General features: G+C 40.5%; 2 protein-coding genes across 4 annotated transcripts in view; both read right to left on the bottom strand.

Moving 5' to 3' along the window:
• Positions 1-891: 891 nt before the first annotated feature.
• On the bottom strand, positions 892-3,496 carry LOC140927073 (uncharacterized). Its single transcript, XM_073376738.1, has one exon. The coding sequence runs from the start codon at positions 3,331-3,333 to the stop codon at positions 934-936; it is 2,400 nt and encodes a 799-aa protein (XP_073232839.1). The 5' UTR covers positions 3,334-3,496; the 3' UTR covers positions 892-933.
• A 1,133-nt stretch (positions 3,497-4,629) lies between these two features.
• LOC140928777 (epidermal growth factor receptor kinase substrate 8-like) overlaps positions 4,630-17,328 on the bottom strand; it is a 32,312-nt gene continuing 19,613 nt past the window's right edge. For all 3 annotated transcript variants that reach the window (XM_073378561.1, XM_073378559.1, XM_073378560.1), the window contains 12 exons: positions 16,935-17,022; positions 15,434-15,507; positions 14,790-15,111; positions 13,370-13,480; positions 12,641-12,727; positions 11,935-12,019; positions 11,193-11,328; positions 11,035-11,061; positions 9,408-9,788; positions 8,989-9,060; positions 8,530-8,646; positions 4,630-7,637 (listed from right to left, as the gene is read on the bottom strand). In XM_073378561.1, the coding sequence (XP_073234662.1) occupies positions 7,245-7,637; positions 8,530-8,646; positions 8,989-9,060; positions 9,408-9,788; positions 11,035-11,061; positions 11,193-11,328; positions 11,935-12,019; positions 12,641-12,727; positions 13,370-13,480; positions 14,790-15,111; positions 15,434-15,507; positions 16,935-17,022 (1,893 nt within the window). In that variant the 3' untranslated portion in view covers positions 4,630-7,244. The remainder of the gene's footprint in view (positions 7,638-8,529; positions 8,647-8,988; positions 9,061-9,407; positions 9,789-11,034; positions 11,062-11,192; positions 11,329-11,934; positions 12,020-12,640; positions 12,728-13,369; positions 13,481-14,789; positions 15,112-15,433; positions 15,508-16,934; positions 17,023-17,328) is intronic.

Raw genomic sequence — 17,328 nt, 5'->3', positions numbered from 1 at the left:
TTCGCAGAAGGAAGTGGAGATATCTCAGCCTCGTCCCGAGGCAGGTTGACGTGAGCAGAGGAGACTTGGAGCTGAACGTGATTTTTCCCGACAAGCTTGACAGATGACATCACATCCGAAATGACAACGAGGCTGGACAGGTGCCTGCGTAGCAGGCGCTTGGGAACGATCGGACGGGGGCGCACATGAAGTATTGCCACAGTTTCTGACGACGTATTACAGGCAAATGTTGAGTAGAACGAGCAAAGAATACGACGTCTGAACTGCTCTCAAGCCCAAGTTGAAGAGGGTACGCATGAATGTACCTTGATTTTTCAGCTTTCCTTATAGTCTTGCGTAGCTATAAATGTGTTGAGTCAGTGATGAGTTTCAGTTTGCCTATTTCGTTAACTACTAGAAAAAAGGATGGCCTTTCGTAGACAAGATTAATACCACATAACTTAAAAATTTTAAGTGGCAGGTTTTCAAGTTTCAGCAGTTTTACTAATCCGTTCTATTTTACTCTACTCCGTAGCTTTTCTGCCCATTTTTGTAATCCCTCTAAAGTGGGAAAAAGTTATACGACTGTTACTTTCGTCAACTTTCTCGGAGATCGTTTGGCAAGTGCTTTTATGATTTGACCAAGCCCCTGAATTTGGTAGAAGGGTGACAGACAGAAACAATCAGAAAATCTAAAGGATATGGAGAACTTATTACTACAGAAAAGGACAGAAAAGGTCATTTTTGTGTTGTATCTTTTAAAGAAAGCATAAACAAATAAGTATTCATCGTCTTCTCTTTTTATCTTTTAGAGCGGCGCAGCTTACTTCGGTCAGCTTAAACGATGAAAGCTCCTGAGTTCTCCTCTTCGGGTCGTTAAGTAGCTTGAATATTCCCCTGAATCTTTAATTATATCCTCTCCTGTCCATAGTCAAAGCCAAGTGGTGAAGAAACTTAAAGAATTTCCAGCTTTGGAAGTTGGAAAATCTCTTTGGGAATCGTGATTGTTCTGTCCAGATACAGTTTACATAAGCTCGTAAGCTCGTTCATACACGCCGGTAACTCAATCAACGGATTTCCTTCAAGGTGAAGAATTTCTAAACTTCGCAAATTTCTAAAGCTATCAGGCAGACCTCTGAGCTCATTGTACGACAGGTCCAGTTGTTGCATGGTGATCAGCTCGCCAATGCTGCTCCGAATAAAATCTGGAAGCTCTCTGATCTTGTTTTTGTTCAAGTCTAAGGTGGAAAGGCTTGGCACTTTACAGAGGACTTCAGGGAAAACTGACATTCCGTTGCAGTTTAAAGACAAAACTCTTAGATTAGCAAGACGGTAGAACCAAAATGGTAACTTTTGAATGTTGTTCTTTCCCAGATCAAGCTCTTCCAGGTCCCGGAGATTTATGATGTTATCTGGTATTAAATTCAGCGAATTCCCGCTCAGATTTAGTGTCTGTAATTCCATCACGCTGAAAACAGAGTAGGGTATCTCTTCAAGACCATTGTTGTCCAGGTACAACACTCGTAAAGAATTCATCTCAGCAATGGACAGAGGAATTAAACGAATGACGTTTCGGCCTAAAAACAGTTCCCTCAAGTTTTTCAGCTGTTTGATCTTTTCTGGTAATTCTCTAATTTTGTTTCCCGCAAGAAGGAGATATTCCAGCTTTACTAGAGAGCAGATTTCGGTTGGAAAGAATGGCATATCGTTATTTTCCAAAGAGAGATACGTCAAGCGTTGGAAACTTTCAAACCAGTCTGGAAGTGCCTTTATATGATTGCCATTAAGGAACAAGCGCCTGAGATGGTTTAGATGTCGTAAATTCTCTGGCAGCGAGATCATTTCGTTAGAATTAAGACTTAAAATGCGTAACTTGGAAAGTTTGTCCATTCCAGTAGGCAAATCCATGATTTGGTTGTGGTCAAGGAGAAGCGAATTGAGATTTACTAGTTCGCAGATAGTTCCCGAAACATATGAAAGTTCTTGCCAGCTAAGGTCAAGCGTTAATCTTCCTTGTTCCATTTTCACCTCAGGAAATAATTCACTAATACTTGCAAGATGTCCAAATTCGTCGAGTTTGTTGTCAAGTGATTCAGATTCAACTGAAGATGTTTTTCTCTTCAATGTCGATTGAGAGTTCGCGTCAACTCTCCAGCCGCGCCATGTATACCTTGATCCATGATTCAATACCTTCACCGGTCTTCCATGTTCTCTTCTAAGTTTTGGAAGCTGTACATTAATAGATGGCAAAAAGCCCGCTTTCTTAAGCTCGCGGATGAGTATTCCCCACTTTGGTGATGGGCGCATTGCTTGACCGACCCTTGCTTTAGCGCTAAGAGTATTACGTTTTACTCGCTCAGCAATATTGGGGTCTGCATCTTCAGATTTCAAATTAACAAGACCTGGTTCTCCTCCAAAGACATCTCTTTCTTCTTCGGGGTGATTTAGATTTATTTCTGAAAACACCATTGAACGATCTTGAGCAACTACAGACGTATTAGAAGTTTCTGGAGCTCCCAGACCCGTCAGTCTCTCCGTAATGACCTTTGCATCGACATGGTTCATCTTTGCTTTCGTCTGACTCTGCTTTTTTGGCTTTTCGTTTTTACCCAGGGTTAACACTTTCTTGTTGTTGCTCAAGTTAAGCTTTTCAAGCTCTGCGAGATATGGTAGCAATGACCCAGGAAGCTCGGACAATTTGTTGTCGTCCAAGTAAAGCTCTTTTAACTGGAATAAGTTGTCCAAGTTTGGATGAAGGAATGTGATTTCGTTGTCGCTCAAAACCAGAACTTCAAGACTTGGAAGTGAGACGACAACTTCGGGAATGCTCTGGAGATAATTTCCCTCCATGTTTAAGTATTTCAAGGTTGTTAGATAGCGAAGACTCGGGGGAAGAGTTTTGATGTTATTGAAAGAGAGATTGAGTTTTTGCAGGTGACATAGATGACTAAAACAATACGGCAAAGTCTCAATCAGATTTCGATTCAATTCCAAGACTTCTAATTTGATTAAGGTACAAATCTGCGCAGGCAAAAATTCCAAATAATTATTTCGTAGATAAAGTTCCTTTAGATAACGAAGTGAGACGAAATTATAAGGAAAATTTGAGATCTTGTTGCAGTTGAGATTAAGTACTTCGATGTTGTTTCTCTGGCACACTTTCGCTGGTAGGGATTTCAACCTGCGAAAACTTAAATCTAACGTCAATTTACCATTTTCTACAACAGTATCGGGAATATCGGAAAGTATTCCTTCCTCAAAGTCATCTGGCCATGATATATCTATTCGTGAGGTTGTCAAGTCGGGTGCCATATTGTCTGCTTCGCTATTCTTGGACAAACAGCTCTGTCCCATCAATGCTATTCCGGTTTTCCTTTCAGATATACTATGTCCTTCGAGTTCTCATTTTCTTTATAGTGTCATCAAAATGGTGGCCAACTCGTAACATGAATACTCTTCCAAAACCAGTTCATAGATTCCGTGTAAGCTTCATTGTATCACTAAGCTACACAAGAGCGTCCCCTTATTAATTTGGCAATCCGCTAATCACGACTGTTGTGATGCAAATGAGTTAAAACTGGTGGGATGGATCATCGCCAATATTATATATGAACGCTGGCGAACGTACCAACAAACAAACAGGTGATGTGAATCTTTTAACAGGAACCCACTCCTGTATTTATTAATATTTCCCTATCTCTCTAGCTTCGACGTGCATTAAGTAGCAACAACAAAAGCTAGCCTACGTAGCGGGCGGAATCCGTGCGGAGAATGATAAGGAGACACGTTTCTTGCGCCTTCTGCGTTCGCTTCTCGCGCCAAAACTGCGCGGACAATGGCAGCTTCGCCGCCAAAAATCGCACACACACAAAAACTATTCCACCAGCTGCGTAGGCTAATAAATGCTCACGCAATTACCGCGATATCAGCGGTAATAACGTCATATCCAGTTTGGTGAATTCTCCTTGATGTGTGGTGTTCAGAGAGAGATTTCTGGTTAATGCCGAATGCCCCAAGAATAAAATTTGTCCATTAAAAAAATGCAGGCAAATTTCCGTCCAATTTTAACCTAGACGATTTTCAAACGCAAATTTCCCTGCAATAATAAGCCCCACAAGAAGGGCCTTGAAAAAAATGTTCAACAAACAAAAAGCACAACACAAACAACAACAACAACAAACATAACGGCGGAATCTTAGACGCCCTCAAATAGCTTTTCGCTACCTTCAACATACTAATTTAGCACTGCAGGACTAAGTCTGATTTACACATTCTTGGAGCCTTACGAGCACAATTTAAGCTAAAAAAAGCCGCATCAAAAGTCCATCCAGCCCACGCTTGGACTCTTCTCAGCCCGTGGGTCCAAATCAACCCTAATTGAACTGTACTAGCCCTGATTAAAGAAACCGAATTAGACCCCAAAAATGGTACAGTATTTAATTTTACTCACCGAAACGGCCCCTTTTTTAGGGCTTAACATATCTTTTTCATTTACAGTTAGGGCTAGCGCTAGCCCTTATTCGCCCGGTGTGAAGTTTTACGTAGCAGTTGCAGCATGGTTAATAAGCAAATCGAAGCAATTTGTCTCAGAGGGGCCATGCCTGGAGGTCTAATTATAAAAACGCAATATTAAGGAACAAAACCACAGTGTCACAGCTTATTCAACGTTTATTTAAGTTTATTACAATAGAGAAATATTCCATGTTCAATTAAATACAAATATAATAATCATATTCTACCCAGCGGTTAATCAAAAACGTGAACGTCCTTTTCAAAATATACATATACCTGCGGTGTCCCAAAGAGCAGGACTTTCAGAGGCAAACTCAAGAGAAAGTGGCGAAAATTAAGTTTCACCGCTTTCTCTTACCCACCGTTGCCCAAATGGTTTGTACTTTTCTTCCGAGAAAGGTCCTAGCTTGGTAGCCGTATTTCTAAAGATTTGGCCGATTTTCGTCCACTACAACCATTAAACTACAAAATGATGAAAACGGATAGCCGTTTATTGGAAAAATTATCACCACGTAGCAAAAATTATGAAGCTTATTTCCGAGCATTATAAGACACAGCTGCATAGAAACTGAGGCAAACTTAAAAAACAGCTGGCTGCTACTTTTCAATTTTACCCGCTGGATGTAAGTGATCCACTTAACTATTCTTCATTCTGTCCAACGTGTGGATTTTCTGTCTCTATACTTTGTGTTCTTCTACTGTTTTAGGGTCTGTTTACATGGAAGTGGGGGACCCCAGGTAGGTGGAGGTAAGCCACTTAGGAGAGGCAACCCGCCTGTCTAATGTCTCATCAGATTTACACGATAGGTGGGGTGACCCGCCACGTGTTACCTCACCTATCTGGGGTCCACCACCTCCATGTAAACAGGCCCTTAAACAGTTATTTTCGTAGTTCTGTCAATTCTGCATCGGTCCGGTAACAGTGGTAAGTGATTGTAAAGTTGGTAAACTTGCTTGTATTCTAAATTTATTAATATGTATTTATAACTTACTGAGCATCCCATTCTACATTCTACTCTACAATTTTATTCTCTACTGAGTATAACAATGAACGTAACCCTAGCGTCCACTATGTCCTGCACAAACTTCAAAGCCCCTTTGATACAAAGAATGTATTCCCTCGTGGTTCAGTTAAAAGGCAATCAAAAGCTTCATACAGAGGTCTACTTGATCTCCTGGCAGTACATTTCAAAGGAAGGGAAAACAAAGATATTGCAAACACTTGATGTAATATACCAAGAACAGCATTTTCATGGAAAAATCAGAGTGATACCAATGGATTCTTTCACACAACGTTTTCACGTGTCGACATCCCATCGGTCACATTTTTATACCAAACCAGTCCTGTGTATCCAAAACACTTTTTTTTTCAATGATCTAACTGCATATTCACTGGACACTGAAAATGCTCTCACGTCAGGTCAGTACAGAAGAGGTTGTCAGCGACTTACAAAAGAAAAAAGGGCAAAAGCTAAAATGAATATTCACAAGAAAGAAAACCAGAATGAATGCATATCAACTATCAAAGGAGCCTTTGAAGTTTGCTCTGCCGATACACTGGGTTAATAACAATTGCATTTTGGTTACTTGAACACAAAAGTGTCATAAATTCTACCATTACTATAATATATTAAGTGACCATACACAATTCTAAGTCCAGTAAATCTAATTAATTGTACACAAAATGACAGGAAAATATCACCAACCACCCTGGCTGTCGAGAGCCTTACAAAGTGTTTTTTTTGTTTCTTTTTCTGATTCGCGATTCACAGACGTTTAATCAAAGAAATCCACCGAAAATTACCCCGGAAGGAAAATTACTTGGAAATTGGCTCTGATCATGCTCTCTCTATATCTCTCTCTGTGATGAAAAATGAAGGAGGTTTGACAATAAGGCAAGTAACTCTGTCGTTGTCAATGAAACAACAGTAAAGTTTTAGGATCAAATTGAAGTTTTTGTGAAAAATTGCCAAGAACAGTTCAGTTATTTACCCGGTTTTCTGCACTTACAATTGAAGCCACACATCAAGGTGAAATGCTTGGAGAACGGAAAATGGGCGTTGATATAATTAACTTAAATACATAGAGAACAGATAATGGTGCTTTTATAATTATTAATTAAATGGATGGTGAACAAAATGGCGTTGATATAATTAACTCAAATGCATGGAGAACAGAGAGTGAGTGTTTTTATAATAAAATGCATGAACAACAGAAAATGGGCGTTGATATAATTAACTTAAATGCATGAAGAACAGAGAATGGGCGTTGAATTAATTAAGGTAAACTAACGTTTTCGCTTGCGTCGCTGTCGTAGATGCAAATGCTTTAAAATATGATAAAGGGCATAAATCATAAATAATGTTTATGTTTACAGTGATGTGAATCATATCTTCCTTAAAAGATTCAAACGACTTTGTGTTTGAAAACCTGGATCAGCTCTTTCATTTTAGCGAGGAACTGCAGCTTCCTCACGGGTCACTGAAAATATATTCTTAGGGAAAATAAATGGTCCTTCCAAAGACTACAATCTATGATTCCACTGGCAAAATTAAATAACATATTTTGACGTACACCGGGGAAATTTTGCATTAAATCCCAGATTTAAACTTAAATCTAATTTAACTAAATCCATTTCCATACTAGTTGGTTTCCTGGGCAACCGTTCTTTGTTTCGTCACACAAGGCGTTGCGTGACGCCAAAAAGAAAGGTCCGCGTAGGAGACTTGGCACTAGTAACAGCTGGAATGGAACTACGTTGAGGGTGGCATTGTAGTGACTGTGGGCACACTTAAAGTGGGTAAAATATGCGCCACGCCCGTTGAAGACACTGTTGTCGGATAGGGAGAATAGACGGGCTGTATTCCCCCCATGGGGAGGTACGTAGGAGCTCCGGCTTGCAAACCCCCCACGGGCATCACCTGAACCCCTTGCGGCATCATCGGAACTCCCTGCGGCACCATTGGAACTCCCTGCGGCATCACCGGAACCTGCGGCATCACAGGGGGGATAGCAGCGTAGGTGATCTGAGGAGACACTTTCTCGTAGCTGGAGAGACGCTGCTGTTGTTCGACGAGTTTGCTCTGGTTCTCTTTGAGCTGATCTTGTTGGGCTTGAATTTGACGCTGAAGCTCCCTGTGTTGGTCCTTGAAGAAAATGAACGTAATATATTAAAAAAAGGAAGGAGTCCGATTCAGCCCTGCTTTTTTCAGCGACTTGAAGTTGCGGTATCTGGATATCAGAGGAACCTACACTTTTACTACGGTACTGAAATATTTGTTCCGCAGTTCAAATATATGTAATTCCTATGCTTAGTTTTAGATCTTTACCGTCTCCGGGTGGCGAAGTCACAAAGTGACCAGCTCCTAGTTGGCTCAATAGCTCCCATCAGAGTTAAGAGAATTGCACTGGTATCGCAGGAATCATGAGTTCGAATACCGTTCGAGCCTAGTTTTTTTTTGTCAGGCTTTCTTTAGTTGCGCACGTGACTGTGATAAACTTTCACGTGATAGAAGACTTAGACTGAGTTTAAATATGAATGCGAGTGCTTGCCTTGAAACTCGAAATGTTACTGGGAAGTTCAAAGAGCAATAATTGAACTTGCATGGAGGAAATGAAACCGTAAGATTTTTGACAAGGTGGCAATTACCTTGGCCTTGCTCTCTCGGACGTTCGCTCGACAAATCCCATAATTTGACAAATTTCTATCATTTGCAACGTAACACCTCTTTACTCTATTGCGGAAATAAAAAATTACTTGACCATTCTAAATCAGGCAAAACTGTTCGTTCGTCAGGAATCTACCGGGAAACCTCGCTGGCGTATAAGTAACCAACCAACTGCGTGTGATTACAATCGTACATTCGACAAATTACCAGATTTTCTCTCCGCTTTCTAAAAATAGTACGTGGCCCCGCTAAAGCTCAATAGCAAAGAGGTTTTAGTTGTGTCACATTCTTACCGCTAACTCGTGACCCCGCGAATGCTTGATAACAAAAAGGTTTTAGGTGTGTGACACTGTCACGCCACTTAACTTACCGCTAACTCGGCCTCTTTTTGCTTTTTCTGTTGTTCTTCAAATTCTCGCTTCTGCACCTCCAGCTCCAACTTTTGTCTTTGAAGCTGTTCAAGCAGGAAAAGCTGCTTATCATGTTCCTGTACCAGAAAGGTGATTAACACTACATTAGTAAAAAAAAAGGATGAAATGCAGGCGGCAGTGTAATCGCCACTTTAGAAACGAGAAGGGAACTGAAGCCGAAATGCGTCCCGCTATTGGTTTGGGATTAAGTTCGGGATCGTTACTGGGGACGCGCCGGTCAGCTATTGGCCAATTTTTCCCCTCTCCCTAGAAGACCCAACAGTCCCAGAGGTCTTTGGAAAATCAATTTGGCCCAGTTCCCGTCTCGTTTCTTTAGTGGGGGAATTGACTTCCCACAGTAAGCTTACGATTCTAAAGCGTAACGCCTGGGCTTGCAAACCAAAAGGAAGTAAACTCACCAGAATTAACTCCTGTTGTTTTCTCTGCTCACGGGCAATTTTCTCGACGTCTTCTACAGAAACCTTCCTCGCCTAAGGAAAATTAAACAGTACATGATCATGAAGCTGATAAAACACTTTTAAATTTCGGCTTGTTCTTCGGAGCGCATTGTTGAAAGCACTCGCGGTCATTAATCAGAATCTGGTCTGGGTTCGATTCCCGAAGTCCACGCATGGGTTGAGTCTTTGTACAAAACCCGGCCTTTTTTTAGCCTAATCCCGACCTGTCCCCTCCCCTTCAAGGGGCCTGACACAAAGGCTAGAGCTAGCTGGGCTACGAAACACTGATTTCTGTAGAAGGATAAATTTTTGCTGCTACGAATAAGTGCGTGAATACTTTTTGTATCAATTCCATTAACCTATGGCTATCAATCACATACCCTCGAGGTTCCTTCGTCCGTGTTCGACTGATCTTGGGAATCCAGCACAGGTGGCGGTGGAATAAACTCTTTCTCAAACGACTCCTGTCCTGTCATTTCAACCTTTCGCCCGTATGATGACGTACGCTCTCTTCCAGTGTCGGCGGAGGGCTTGACCTCAGTCCCGGCAAAGCTATTGGGACGCGGTTTCACAGCAGTAGCAGGCGCACTGAGCTTACTTGACCTGCGCTGAGCGGGTCCGGATGATCCATTTACAATCTCTATCTCTTCCTTTGCCGCGGCTGCTTTAGCATTAGCCACTATGACCCGGAGCTCACCGGAGTTTTCCGGCTCCTTTTCGCCAATTTCTTCTGAACGTTCCTTGCGTCTTTTCATTATAAACTTGAAGAAAAAAAGTTATTCATTCATAATTGCCTAATTCACAGGTTCCTAGTTACAAACCCATTCACAATTTATTGCTTTTGCGTCAACCCTTTCAGGGGCGTAGCGTGAGGTTTTGAAGGTGTACTCAGGGAAAGGGGGAGTCTGGGGGCATGTTTCCCTAGAACATTTTTTCAACTTTAGGGGCTCAGAAATGCCATTTCCTGCGTTTTCAGTAAATAAATACGAAGGAAAATGCAATAATTAGTTGTTTAATTTACATCTCTAGTGTTTTCGGTAAGGTGCAATGGTAACCGAAAAAAAAGTAAAACAGTGACGCCACCAAGGAGGTTCAAGCAAAGAGCGAGGTGTCTACCCTTCAGACGGGTAAAGATACAAATATAATGCGAACGACTTATCACATCATCCCGATTTAACGATAAAAATGCTTTCAGGAAATAAAAATATTTTTTTTCCGGATTTCAGCTGTACGCACGGGCGTACGTATGTGTGTATATGGACGCTACGCCCCTACCTCCAAGTCCCAAAAGTGACCAACGCAGCGTGTAAAGGTGATGCAATGTTGGAAATGTGTTGTAACCATTCGAAACAATGTCGCAACAATGTTGAAACGCTGTGTTGTACTAAAAATCGTCGTTGTGAATCATCTCGTGTAACATCACCTTAAAGAAAGTCAGTTTAGCCCGGGTCTAGTAGACTGCGAGCAGTCTCTCTTTTTCGTCTCGCGCCTTTAGTCACGCGCGTGCTCATTTGCGTGTCTCGCGCGTTTCTCTCAACGGACTAAGCAAAAAGAGAAACTGCTCGTAGTCTAGGGTCTCGTGGATTTTGCTATCGGGTTAGTGAATTCTGTTCTTAACTTGCCTGACCTGGTCGGTGGAATTGTTTTTTGAGAATTCAAATTACAGAGGAACTGTTATCAATTTTGCTGGTCAAGAATTCTTTTCAGGCTAGTTGAAATGACTTTTGGGCTGGTACATGGTAGCTTCTGCTTGTCTGGATGGCGAGCTGTAAAACTGACCCTCTTTACACCCTGGATAAACATTAATTTTCTCCTAACAAGACCTAAAAATATTAACACATAACCAAGAGAGAAGGTTATGACAACTAATAAAATGATCACCCAAAGAAAAATTCTTTGATCTTTTATCAAATCCTCCCCAGGAATTCGATAAGGAAAAGCATTGAGCTCAGTCTGGAGAATTTATATGTGGACATTAGTGTTTAAAGGGCTATTAGTTGCACTTACTGCTAATTCAGATCCTTTCGGTACAACCTAAAAGAAAAGAAACAAACGAAAAAGTTATTTTTTTGTCTTATGTCAGACATCTCTAGTAAATAGTATATTTCCCGGCATACGGCATCAGAACACAAATTTATTTTTGCAAGGAGAATGGCTATCAATACCTTCCAACTACCCTTCTGAACTGTGAACAGACTATAAATCCTTGATCCTTCAGATTCACCACAAGCTTGCTTTAGCTGTTCCCTCGTCATTTGATCCAAGTCTTTAGCGGTCTTTCCGGACAAAGCTGTCACAGAGCTGCAATAAAGTGGCAAAGAGAAAACAATCCATGATACATGAAAGGTTGGCTTAAAGGAGTAGTGTCGCTAAAGGACTCTTAATAAAAGTCAGAACTGGATCCCCGGACCGCTTATTTTTTAAATTAATTATTAGTCTTTTCTCTAAACTTTCGCTTAAAACACTTTACAGGTCTGTTTTAAGTGTAACGGGCGCAGAAAAACACCATTTCTTGGGACGAAGGGGGGGGGGGGGGGGGGGGGGGGGGGAAATCAGGTTTAGTCTTATCGTGACAAGTGTCCCAAGAGTTTTGACCTCCATTGTGAACCTTTGAGTTTAGCAAAACTTAACAATATTTATTAGGCTCCAGTTACATATTCCTATAGATTAAAATAATAATAATAATAATAATGATAATAATAATAATAATAACAATAATAACAATAATAATAATAATAATAATAATGATAATGAAATTGCCTAAAATTTGACTTCTCGCTGGATTGAAGTGGTTTACCAACGTACGAGCACCTCGAAAGGGGTCTGCAGTGAGTGCAGAGTGTTCACTCAGATTTCATACAAGAACTTTTACGCAACTAAAAGAAACGACAATTTTCAGTAACAAACCTTGGCGAAAAACCTTTACTCTTCAGCCATTCTTTTACTTCGGCGGCGTTTGATTCCGCATTTAAGTGAACAGCGGGTGAAATGTCTGTTGAAATAAAATACAAAAAAACATTTCTATGTGTTCTTTTTTGTATGTAAAAAGGGCCTTCATTTACACAGTAATTAAGATCAACGAAGTGATGGCATCCTGCTTAGCTTGTCAACCAGCTACGAATGTACACAAGTACTTATTCATTTTCAGACTCGATCTTATTATTCAGTTCAAAAGTCAGTGTTGAATACGATCTTGGAAACCTTAGAACTTTGATGAAATAAGGTCGGAGGCGGGTATCATGTTTTTAAGATCGGCAAACATAATTTTTGGCTCAATTAGAAAAGGTGCAGATAACAACTCTTCAAAATAATTCTTATGAAGAAAATTGGAATGAAACAACATAGTTACGTTTGTGTTGATATAGTGAACACTTAACCTGCGTAGCAAGAGTTTCCGCAAGAGTTTGTTATTTGCCTAAAATGTGATCCTAAATTTCTAAAATTCCAGTATTAGACACTCTGGCTGAAATCTTACAACTTGAGTCCACCTAAGTTGTAACATTGATAATTCTAAGTTTTAGTCTAAATAAATAATTAACGCGTTACCATTCAATCAAAGCTCAGTATTGTTTGGTATGTTCTATCGGCCTTTGGCTATCTCCAAAACAATTACCTTTCCTTTCCGCTTTGGGTGTCAGTCCACTTTGACTTGACGACATCCTTCGTTTCAGCTCGTCATTTAACATATCGGATGAGCTCACTATCATAAACATGAAAACCAGAACAACATCTTTTAACGTATTGCTTCGCAAACAAGCAACAAGAGGTTTGAAAACACATTGTTTCAAAAAAAATAATAAAACAATTTCGTTGTTACTTCGTCGTTTACTTTGGTCAAGAGAATACCACGTACATCGTACATAAACGCGACGATCACATAAGCCCCACATCTAAAATTTGTCGTTTTTTGAACGGTGAATCCATTAGCAGTGTGCGCGTATAGCGGTCGCATTTGGCTTTGCAATTTTTCATGGATTTTAAGCTCAAAAACAAAAAAAAATCCCAAATAGCAAATGCGACGGCTATACGCTTATACTGCAAATGAATTCACCCTAAGGTCTGATTATAAGAGCCGAGCTGGTTCCGATTTCTGAGATGACTATTGATCACTATTATCTCTGTATTACGCCATCTCGAGATTCTAAGTAAACGGGGTGGCTAGAGTCATGTAACCACAATGTTGACTTGTGTTGCGTTTTGTCCACGGGTCGCAGTTTCGGAAAAGCGAGCCAAACCGGCTGGGCTAATCAGGCCTAAAGGACGACGTTTGTCCATATAAACAGGGCTTAGTGCCGTAGCCGTCGTGTTGCAGTGGATGTAACACTGAATAAATAGTTCTTACATCTGTTGTTATTAAAATCTTCGCGTCGTTTCTTTTCAGCCTCCTTGTCGACTTTCTTGAGATTCTTTGCTTGAATTGCCATGGCAAAGTCTGTGCCTGCAGGAAGGGAAGCTAGTGAAAAAAAAAGAAACAGTTCAACTTCAACTTTATTTAACAAAAAATAGTAATTACAATAGACTGGGCCGCAAAATAGTTATTGCTAATCTAGGCGGCCCAGTTAAAAGAAGAATAAAGTGAAAGGAAAGGAAGGAAAATATTTTAAGTTACAATAATTCTTATTTTTATCATAGTTTTATTTTAATTACATTACATCTAAGGAAAAAGGAAAAGGGAATGCTGACTAGCCTCCAGTCGTCTTCGCGTAACGCGCGCGTCGGGAGCCGGGGTGATGGGTGATCGCGCCACTAAGGAGAGACAGAGAGAGGGACGACTGGGGACGAGTCAGAAGGAAACGATGGAGAGCGGAAAGCATATAATTTTGTCAAAGAAATCACTTAACAGTTAATCCAACTTTTTCAATTATCAATGGCGTCTCAATATAGTCATCTTCTCTTTTTAAGATATCGGAGAGCAATCCGTGAAGAACTTTCGTAAATTCCTTTTTAGGAAGATCTCTAATATGACAAGGTATCTCATTCCAAAGTTTTACGACAAAACGAGACAAGAAGTTTTTGTGTATTTCCAGCTTTGAGCTTTTAACGTGAAAATTACCAGAAGTAGATGATCGTGTAATGTATGAATGAATTGTTGAGGTTTTTTCAAATAAATTTAAGAGATTTGGTAGCGAATTGTTGTTGTTAATATCGTGCATTAGACTAGCTACAGCTTTATAATACATAAATGTCACTGGTATATGTCAGCGTCGATAAATAGAGGAATTGCGTGTTCACGTATATCCATAAAATACATCATGCGGAGCACTTTCTTTAGGAGAATTAGAATTTTATTGAGGGAAGTCTTGGATGCCTGACCTCAGGCAGCAAGACCATAGTTTAGGTAAGGGTGGATTACTTTTTGGTAAATGTATAAAAGTATATGACGAAATATGGAGTGCCGAAGTTTTGAAATAAGTCCAACAGTTTTACTGATTTTTGCCGAAAAAGCGTCAACGTGATAATTATTTCCAAGTAAGGTTTTTATCAACCAACACAACAAGATACTTAAAAAAATTTCTGGACTCTAGAGTAACATTTCTATTTTTCACGTTATCGAACATGCTTCTTTTAAGCAAATTCACACCGTTGCACACAATTTTAACGCGTTTTAATAACAGTGTTGAAGTTGAAGTTGGAAAATTCTCGTGTTTCCCTCGCGCGGTAGAATTAAACTAACCGGCGCCTGCCACGCACGCTACTTTATCACTATCTCTGGGAGTTGAAGCCGGAAAACAACAGGAGGCAACAAGTAACTCAGTACAAACCGTTCTCTTTCTGTGTTGTGCCATTTTTGTTGGTAATCACCTGGGGCGGAGGTGTGGCCGGTGGTGGAGGAGTGGAAGGTGGAGGGCTACTGGGAAGTTCTGGGGGGACCAGTATATGTGAAGGGGGAGCGGATACGGGGCGGTTTGCCTTTGACATTCCAACTGGGCGTAGCTCCACACGAGGAAACTGCGAAGTCTCCTGTGGAGCCGGTGTTGTTGATGTTACTGGTGTCCGTTTTAGTGCTGTGGTTGGTGTAGATGTTGTTGTTGATATTCTTGCCGATGATGAAGATTGTACAGTTGCAGTCTCAAGTTTCTGCACCTAAACACGGGAAAGTAAAGCCGTTAGTATCGTTCAGTGTCAACTAATGAGTTAAGGGCAAATATAACTATTTATGTAAAGATAATTATTATAATGGTTTTTTACGAATAGAAAAGAAAAAAACAAAACAACATAAAGAAAATATCTTCCGATAGCTGTTGTAAATTACGAAATTGCGGAAACCTGCACGTTACTATTTTGCATGTGAATGGTCAAGAAGGTGAGATTAATAATGAGAAAAAGAAACTAACAACGTCAAAAAACATTAAATAATGGCCCTAAAGGTTTTAATTTCTACAAGACAAGAAGGGAATTGACGTACCGCTGTTTGAGATGACGTCACCTGTGTAGTTGGTACAGGGGGCGGAGCCGTTGTTGGGGGACTGGGAAGCACCACTAAAATGCAAGATCAGAAAATCTCGTATGAGTGCAAGACAAATGCGCGGCTTCAATGGCGCGCTCGGAGTTTCTTGTCATGATCGAGGTGAAGCCTTTTTCGTGCGTATAACGGGCTCCCCATGTCAATTGTTTTTGACGTTTATCTGCTGATCAGCTGATAATACAGAGATGTAGAGTCACTTACGGCAAGTGAGTAAGTAAGAACTTTATTACAGTGTCGAAGTCGCTAGCATACAATGTACACTACTTGGGGACACCTAACTACAATTACTTGTCTAATAGGACGGTAATAATAAAATAAACTAATAATCAATAAAATATGAAATTATGTCCACACGTAAAATCAGTTATTAGTTTTACATAAAAAACAGTCTTTACAAGTGCTGTCCAGCAGGCTTGTGAAATGAACCAGTTTAATACGCTTTTTGAAAATGTCCAATGATTCAAACGATCGAATAGATACGTCGAGTTTGGACCAAATGACATGGCCTAGGTAGGTCAGGCTATGTTTGCCATAGGCAAACGTGGCTTTGTACCACTTGACCAAGGTTTCCCTTTACTTGTCGTTTACTGTTCATTACTTCAACACAAATACTGGTCGTTTTACGTTAGTTTTATCAATACCAATTGTTTTGGCCTGTTTTTATCTTTTCATTTCTAAACTTGAGAAATTGCCAACTTGAATCTGACGTTTGCCGTTTGTCGCCAACGCGATTCTAAATCTCTCTAATTTTTCATTTGGTCAACAAGGATTCGAGTATCTTATTTCTTTGTGCTCAGGTATTTAGTTTGATAAACTGAAAAAAAAAAAAAAGTCGTATTTCGAGTCTGCGCTAGTCGCACGAAAGGTTCGGAGCAAGTTTGAAAAAAAAAAAGAAAAAAAAAAACAGAGTGGGACTCGGTAGAACCATGCTGTAGTTACTAAGCTCTCCAGAACCTCTTTTTTCATTGGCTTCATAACACACCTGCTATTGTTTCTAGGGGAAGGCACATTGTTTGGGTCATTCATCTATGGTTCCATCACGCAATTCGCATCTTTAGAAACGAGACGGGAACTGATGCCGAAATGTGCGCCGCAATTGTTTCTGGGATCGCTACAGGGGAGGTGCTGGTCAGCTATTGGCCAATTTGTTTCTCGTTTTAGCCTCGTCCCCAGGGCTTTTCCTTTAAAAAAACGGGTGGCCCGCCCCACCCATGTTTTAAGGGAAACGCCCTGGGGACGAGGTTTGTCTCGTTTCTTACGTGGGAAATAAAACAACTCGTTCTGAGAGCTTCGTGGCGCACGCTCACGTCTCTCACGTCCGCAGGGTGCATGAGGCTCGTGCGGAGCGCGCGAGAATTTTACACGACGTCAAATTAACTGTATTAACTAATAAAATAACTATTAGGATAAACAAGTGAGAACAAGGGAAAAAAGTTTGTACCTGATTCTTCAACTAATGTGTTTGGTATAAAACCGATCGATCCGACGGAGTTTCGAACACACCACCACTGGCGGGAATCCAGCAGCACCTAAAAACAATGAAAGGTCAAGATTACCAAACCTGCTGTTAAACCCGTGTTCGACATTAACAACAACAACAAGAACAATACACACAATAATGCTATTTTTATAGTGACATAAAGTTTTAATCCCAACAGGGAAGCCAAATAATTGATGGAGAAGAATTCCACAGCTAGGTTCAAACTTTCGCATAAATTGTTTGCACTGTACTAGACAGCTTTTCAAGGGCTATCGGTACACTATGAACGGCAACGGCACAAAAAGTGGAACAAGTCACTCACACACTTCAAACATCGGGCCGCGCGAACGACGGA

This window comes from Porites lutea, chromosome 2, assembly GCF_958299795.1.
Source record: "Porites lutea chromosome 2, jaPorLute2.1, whole genome shotgun sequence".
Lineage (NCBI taxonomy): Eukaryota > Metazoa > Cnidaria > Anthozoa > Scleractinia > Poritidae > Porites > Porites lutea.
The sequence above is the reverse complement of the archived record's forward strand: the minus strand, read 5'-3'. Positions and strand labels throughout refer to the sequence as shown.